Source organism: Geospiza fortis, unplaced genomic scaffold, assembly GCF_000277835.1.
Source record: "Geospiza fortis unplaced genomic scaffold, GeoFor_1.0 scaffold30, whole genome shotgun sequence".
NCBI lineage: Eukaryota > Metazoa > Chordata > Aves > Passeriformes > Thraupidae > Geospiza > Geospiza fortis.
Window position 1 is genome coordinate 144147 of NW_005054687.1, and position 7762 is coordinate 151908.

Here is a 7762-nt window from a genome sequence, read left to right on the forward strand (position 1 = left end):
CCCACAGAGGAACAATTCCCACAGCTGAACATCCACCTAAGAGGTACCGGCTTGAGGGAGGGCTTTACTTTTGCATTTCTGAAAACTGTTTTTTAAACATTAGCAATAAAATGTTTCCTCCTGTCCTACTTCCCACATGCCCCCAGCCTTTTCCTCACATCTGTGATGAAGAGTCAGGCTTTTCAGGAGCCTCCAGCAGGCACAGAGGACATGAGCTGTCACAGAATCACTGGGACACAGTTTGAGCCAGGCCAGGGCAGAAGCTGGGAGTGAGGGCACAGCCCCAAGGACAGACACACCTGTGCCCAAAAGGGTCCCACAGACCATGTTCATGTTTCTCTGGTCCACACTGCAAACACGGCTCATCCTAAAAATGGAAACCCTTCCTTGGAATAAACACAAATTTGGCTTTCTCACGGCTCTTTTCCCTGACCCCTGATTAGGATGAGATCCAGGGCCACAACAACTGCCAAAGGTCCCACAGCTCACATCCCTTCTGCCTTGCCTGGGCTAGATTTTGTATTTCTGCTCTGGGAATTGCCCCACTGGGAACAGGAGACTCTCCCACAGGCTTGCTGGCTGACAGGTGGGGCAGCCTAGATAGAAGAGACCTTGCATTGCACTCATATGCTCTTAAACCATCCCACCTTTCCCACCTGGAAGTGGATGGGAATCAAAATCCTCTTGGGCATAAGACAAAACATTCCCTCTGGCACTGCCAATTTGCTCCTTGATATTTCTGTGAATGTGGATATACCAAGCTGAGCCAAATGAAGCTGATAACACAGGAAAGGCTAAAGCAGAGAGAGGCTGCTGTGATTTGACACTGGCCAAATGCCAGGCACCCACAAAAGTCACTCACTCACCTGCCACAGAGGAGAGAAAAATTTAAATGAAGAGTTCATGACTTAAGGACTGTGAGAAAACACTTCACGCCATGGTCTCACCATGGCCTGCAGAGGAATCTCAGCTCTGGCACCTGGTGCACCTCCTGCCCTTCCTTCCCCACTGACCTTGCTGTCTTCAGGTTGTTTCCCTCACATGTTCTCACCTCCCCCTCTTCTCTGGCTGGAAAAAACCAAAACAAACTGTGCCCACTTTGTTTTGATCTTCTTCTTCAATATGTGATTCACAAGAGGTGGAATGTGTTGGTTTTGCACAGCCTGGTTTTTGGTAGTGGGGGGCACAGAGGTGGCTTCTGTGGGAAGATGCTGGAAGCTTCCACCATGTCCAGCAGAGCCAACCTCTGGTGGCTCTGAAAATTCCACAGGGAATGCAGAGATCCACCCCCAGCCCACAGGATCCACGGAGGATGCAGAGATCCACCCCCAGCCCACGGGATCCATGGGGGATGCAGAGATCCAGCCCACGGGATCCATGGGGGATGCAGAGATCCACCCCCAGCCCACGGGATCCACGGAGGATGCAGAGATCCACCCCCAGCCCATGGGTGAGGTGCCCGTGGCAGAGCAGGTGATGCCTGGAGGAGGCTGTGATCCAGTGGGAGCCCGGTGGAGAGAGGGGCCCTGCTCCCAGGCTGGAGCAGCCTGTCCTTGGAGGGCTGCATCCCGTGGAACAGTGACCCTCACTGCAGCACTTTTGGGAGGACTGCTGCTCATGAGAGTGGACCTGCGTCAGAGAAGTTCACATAGAGCTGTCTCCCGTGGGAGGAACCTCACGATCTCACAGGGGAAGGACTCCTCTCCCAGAGCAGTGGAAGAAAATCTCAGTGATGAAACAACCAAAACTCCCATGCCCTGTCTCCCTGCACTGCTGGTGGGAAGGAGGGAGGAGTAGGGGGAAAAAACGTGTTTTAAGGGCTTCTTTTATTTCTCATTATCCTCCTCTGACTCTGTTAGTAATAATATCACTTTGTACCTCTAAGTCAAGCATATTTTGCCCTTGGAGTGTTTTCTCCCAGTCCTTAGCTCACAAAGCCTTCAATATATTTTTCTCTCCTCTGCAAAGTTGTGGCAGAGGAGGGTGAATGAGTGACTTTTGCAGGTGTCTGGCATTTGGCCAGTGTCAAACCATGACAGAGGCAAAAGTTGGGAGGGAAGCAGCTTGCACTGTGCTAATTTCATTGCAGAAGCTTCACATAATTTGCTGGGAAGAGGCCGACTCTGCCATGGCACTGTCCCCGCCACCAGCCTTCATCCACCATCTCAATGTGCGTGATTGTGTCATCAGGATCAAAAGAAATCTCATCATCTCCATCTGCAAAAATTTTCAAGAAAAGACAGTCACAATGCAAAGAGAACCCCAGAGAGAGCTGGTTCACATTCTTCTTCCCACCTTCCCCCAGGCAGGAGAAGACAGAACAAGTGCTCTGATAACCCCAAGAGTTCATCTCACCCAACCCCATCCCACAGCACAGATAAAGCAGAGAAAGAGCAAGACCTCACAGATGAAAGATGAAGTTTCTCTGTTCCTGTCCTGCTCTGGGCCAGGACAAGGCTAATTTTTTGCAGTTGTTGGGAGGGGCCATGGCCATGACACGGAGGTTGTCATTCCCACGGTGGGGAAAAGGGACTCTCGATTCCAAGGAACACTGGGTTGAGAAAATGTGGTGGAGGGAGCCACCCAATATTGTCTATTAGTGGGTGTTTTTCCATGTGAAAAATTTCTTTTCTTATATCTTTTGTTATTAACATTGTTGCTGTTACTTTTCGCTTTCTTATTGCTGTTTCCAAAATTCTTGTTATCTCAACCTGTGATCTTTGCCTTTTTGCATCTCCAATTGGAGAGAAGTGATGCATGCTGGGAGTTCTAAACTGGACAGGAATACCATTCCTACACCATGATGTTCCCAGGCCAGGTCTCATTCTGCTTCCCAGGAGGAAGAAATGTAAACCACCAGGTCCCATCCTTTCCCCGCTGCAGTGAACCCCCACGCACAGCCCTGCGGGCACAGCGCCGTCCCCAGCGCTGGGGGCAGACCCACCTCCCTGGTAATCATAGAGAGCCACTGCGCACATCCCGGAGCTCTGCCCCTCAGGAGCATGGTCCATGTTCCCTGCAGGACACAGGACACACAGATGAGACAGAGGCTGAAGCATCCACACAGTCCTGGTCAGTGCCACCCTCCAGCCCAGCTCTGGGGAAGCACCTGTCAGCAAGGAGAGGTGCACCACAGCCCAGAGCAAGGACTGACTTCCCTCCCCTCCAGCTGGGTCCTGATGTTCATGCTCCTGTCCCAGGAAAAAGGCTGGGAATAACTCCAACCTCTTCACTTGCCAGCAATGCCAGCTGTGATGGAAGCACTGACAGCAGCCCATGCAGTTTGCTCCTGTGCGTGCAGAAAGGCTCCCTGCACTCCTCACACCAGAGCCTCCACCAGAGCAGGTCGCAGGAACAGCAGCCATATAACAAATGGGCTGAACCAGAGGCACCCCCAAGCCCCAGGGCAGGACTTGCCAGGAAACTGCAGCCAGAGCATTGGTCCACACCCAGCTTCTGCCAGGCCTGTGGCAGCATCCTGCCTAGACCCTGATCCAGCAGATTCCTGCCGTCCAGTCCAGCATCCCCTGCAGCGGGCAGGGGAGCGGGACACAGCCAAGTCTCTATCACAGAAGCTGCTATCCTGACCGTAGACTTTATCCTGACAGTAGATTTCAGGATAAAAATTCCCTCTGCAGTTTGTCCCATACATCCAGTGAGGTTAGTGGACAGGTACAAGCTTCCCAAGACATGGGCTATTCCATCAGTACTCACCCAGGTGGGGATGGCTCTGTCTGGGCTCCTGAGGAAGGATCACCTCATAGTCTTCATCTCCATCTCCTCCAAAGTCGTAGGTGGCATCCAGCTTTCCCAGTGGGGCTGGCAGCTCCTCGTACTCAGCACCTCCACTGGTGCTGTCACAGTAGTCAGAGGGCTCTGGCAGCTCCTCATAGTCTCCACCAACATCCAAACTTACATCGTAGGTGGGCTGACCCTGGCTGGGGACCTTGCACAGCTCCACATCCAGATCTGCTGGCCTTGGTGGCAAAGTGGGTGGTACTTCTTCATCCTCCCTTCTGGCCTCCTGCCGTGAGGTTGGAAAGGGACAGCAAAGTCACCTGCAAGGCACCCACCACAGGCAGCTCTTTGGTGACTCCCAGCACCTGACACAAGGGAGCCCCTTTACTGCTGCCAGGGCACAAAAGGAGCACCATTCCCTGCACACCAGGGAAACAGCTGAGCTGCTCGGGCTGTGCTGAACCAGCAGCTGGGATTGTCCCAGAGACCCTTAGGACTCACATGTCTGAACTCTGTTCATACTTCACCACAGCCAGTGGTAGTGCCACTGCACTGACTCGCTCCCAGAGCTTGTCCCATGGGGTCAGCAGTGTCCCATGGGGTCAGGTGCTGTGCAGCCATGGCCCATCCCCAGCCCAGTGCTCCCCCTTATCCTTCCAAAGCCTCCCGCACCCTGTGGCTATGCTCCACCTCCTCCTGCAGGGCTGCACATAAAGCACAGCTCCTGCCAGGTGCAATCCCATCTTCCTGCTCCCCTCCCAGCTCTCCCAGGCTGCCTTGGTACCTGCTCTCCTGGTGACATGGGCTGGTCCCCAGCAGCGCCCCTGGGTCCCTCTCCTGGCACGGCTGCAGGGGCTGCCCCAGTCCCAGCGGGCTCCTTCTCTCTCGGAGGGATTTCCTGCTGGAGAAAAGCCATCAGACTGCTCAGTCCATTTGAACAATGGCTGTTCACGTTCCCAACAGAGCAACTCAGAATGTTCTCCTCCACCTACAAACCTGCTCTGGGCCTGGGCACTCGCAGGTTGGTGACAACAGCTGGGCAGCCCCAAAGAGGAGCAATGTGGAGGGGACAGCTCCACCGTTAACACCCCTCTGTCCTCTGAGTGCAGGAACAGCACCAGGGGGAAGGTAGGTAAACACAGGGGCTGGGGGCCATATCCAGTTTGCTGGGATGCATCCCACATAGACTGCTGGGATAGCAGTGCTGGGGAGCAGTAACCACACTGTTTGCCAGGCACCTGAGGCAAAAGAAGCTGAGGCCAGAGCACAGGTTGAGTGCAGGTATGTCCTTGTACGAGTGTTTGGTGTGCTGAAAAGGAAAGTCCTGTGACAACTGTAAGCTCAGTGGACATTCTTGGCAGATGCAGGGAAGCAGTTCAGGTAGGAGGTTACCCTCAAGAGACCAGACAGAAGGACATGGAGCTGCGAGGCTCCGAAGAAAAGTCTGTGTCACGAGTGTTGGAGGCCACGGCAAGACAGCCCTGGCTCACCTGCTGCTGAGCCCGCCGGTGCTCCCGGGGCTGCCGCCTCAGCCGCTCCTCCTGGGCCTGCCTCCTGCTCTCCTCCTCCGCCGACTGCGCCATGTGCTCAAACCGCAGCCGCAGGCTGCTGGTGCCACTGCAGGCTCCTGTGAGGAGACAGCTGATTGACCCAGCCCTGTGTCCTTCCTTCCACCACCCCAAGCATCCAGGAGAAACCCAGACCTCTGCCTCTTCCAGAGAAACTTGCAGTCAGCCTCCTTCTCCTGCCCTCCAGCACAGGTTAAACCCCTATCCCACCACAGCACACACCTGCCAGCAGGCCGCCACAGAAGGACTGTGAGGCCCACAGCTTCCTAAGCCCAGGGTCAGGTCTCAGGTCTCAGGTCTCACCTGCCTCCAGGGGTCTTGTTTTCTCATAGGAGGAGGCAGGAGCTGCCATCTCATCAAAGCCAGCTGCACTCTGCAAGAGGAAGTGAAGGAACTGTTCAGCCCATTGGGCAATGCCAGTGCTGGCTTTGGGTACTGATGATGGCAGGCTTTGTTCCCAGGTATGTTTGTCCTCACCTGCACACCTGCCCTGGCCCTGTGGGGGCTGTTGGCTGCAGTCCCCCCTTCTGACACCTCCCTGTCCTGGGGATGTGCCTGCTGCCCCCCAGCCAAGGACACAGGTGTCCCTGCCCAAGAGAGCTGGACAGGTGCTGTGGAGCCCAGCGGGGAAGGCTGAGCAGTGACACAGGACAGCAGCACTGGGGATACTCCCTGTACCATAGCAAGGAGTTGGGGGGATGCCTGGGGGGATGCCTGGCCATCTGCCTCTTCCCCAGGCCCAGGGACAGTGTGCATCCACCCCGGCACTCCCTGTGGCATGAGGCCTGAAAACACTTCCCTGCTGGACACACAGCTGCTGCCTCACCTGCCACCTGTGTGCAGTGGCACAGGCTGGAAAGCAGCACCTGTGTGCAAATACCTGTGGCACCACCGGCTTCAGGAGGGATGGAGAGAGGCTGGACTGGGAACAGGATTGGTGGGGGAGGGTGCAGGAAGGCCAAAGTGATATATAAAAGGCTTAAGGGTTTATCTGCTTTCATGAGAAAATTATTTCATGCAAAAAGGAACGAGCAGGTAGGACCCACTTCTCAGCCTGACACTTTACAGCAGGTGCTGCCTGCAGGTGTCACAATAGGCTGGTGGCCGACTGTGGCAGCAGCTCTCTGGCCGCAGACAGCAAGGCACAACTTTCCCAGGCGTTTTCCTGGGGAAGGCTGTGAGAAGATGAGAGAAAAGAATGTTAAACAATTCTTATCTTCATTTATTGTACTTGTTGTTGTGAACATGTAGAATGTGTTACGGAGATTTCTTTACTAAAGGGTGATTTCTTGACAGGCCGCTAGTGATAGTGTTTCGATTCAATTGACCAGTCTGGTCTGTCTGTATTGGACTGTCTGCAAAGGACAATGAGCTTCTTAATAAGCATAGTATAGTATAATAAAGCGATTGATCAGACCTCTAGAATCATGGAGTCAATGCTAATTATTACCTGGGAGGGACCCATGCTACGATAGCTGACTGCAGCCATGGAGCCCAACAGCAGCTCTGCCCTCCCTGCAGAAAATGCACCTGAGCAGGTAAACCAGCCTGCAGGCTCAGAACCAGGTGTCCACAGGTCACAGCAGAAGCCTGGACATGCTGTGTATATGACAGCATTTTTATTTTGTGTGAGCTTTAGTCTGATACTGAGTGTCCAGAACTTAACCAAAGGGGAGTTCAGGCTGCCTGAGAGTCTGTTATGCTCTTCTCTGGTGCAGCAAACTCAGCATTTCTCACTTCCTAAGGACCAGGCAATCTGAAACTTAGTTACTTGCCCAAATAATCCTTATTTTTACCATGTTTGTTTATGCTTCGGTATTCTTAAAATACACAAATTCATGTTCACTTTCAGCCAAACAAGAACTGCTTATCTCCTCTCTGCATCCTGCTTCCCAAAAGAGCCACAACCCTTTTACCCAGCCCTCATGTGCTTTTGCACGTTGTTTTTGACCACATACAAGGTGTGCCTTTTGTCAGTGCACCTCCATTTGCTGCGGTTAAATTCAGAGCTAGCACTAATCTCTTCTGAGGGCAGGACACCATTCCCTCTCTGGGGCAGGCCCAGCCAGCACGCAGCACGGACAGGACCATGGCGGTGCTTTCAGTGTGCTTGCATCCTCCCCTGCTTCCTCGAGCTCCCGAGGACAGTGGCGCTGCTGCTGTACCAAACACAGCCCTGTGCCCCCAGCAAAGGAAGGAGGTTTCAGCGAAGGCACCCTCCCTCCTCTCCCAAATGCCCAAAGCCCCAGGATCTGCATCTTTTAGGCTATCACATGCATGCAGATCACAGCCACTCTGGACCCCCTCTGGGGACCAAGCCCTCCGGGCAGCCTGCCAAGCACAGAACTGGTCTCAGTGCCTCGCTCTGAGATGGGACTGTAGATTTGCCTGGTGTCAGCCCAAACAGAAAACCTGAACCAGCAACTTGGTGACCTCTTCTCATGCACAGCAGATTG

At 53.9% G+C, this 7762-nt stretch overlaps 1 protein-coding gene across 1 annotated transcript in view; it reads right to left on the minus strand.

Annotated features, from left to right (window-relative positions):
- Window positions 1–1388: 1388 nt before the first annotated feature.
- Window positions 1389–7762, minus strand: part of LOC102039046 (hematopoietic lineage cell-specific protein) — a 14184-nt gene continuing 7810 nt past the window's right edge. The window contains exons 10-15 of the mRNA XM_031065141.1: window positions 5610–5679; window positions 5229–5365; window positions 4523–4636; window positions 3715–4024; window positions 2945–3016; window positions 1389–2217 (exon numbers count right to left, since the gene is read on the minus strand). Coding sequence (XP_030921001.1) covers window positions 2081–2217; window positions 2945–3016; window positions 3715–4024; window positions 4523–4636; window positions 5229–5365; window positions 5610–5679 — 840 coding nt within the window. The 3' untranslated portion in view covers window positions 1389–2080. The remainder of the gene's footprint in view (window positions 2218–2944; window positions 3017–3714; window positions 4025–4522; window positions 4637–5228; window positions 5366–5609; window positions 5680–7762) is intronic.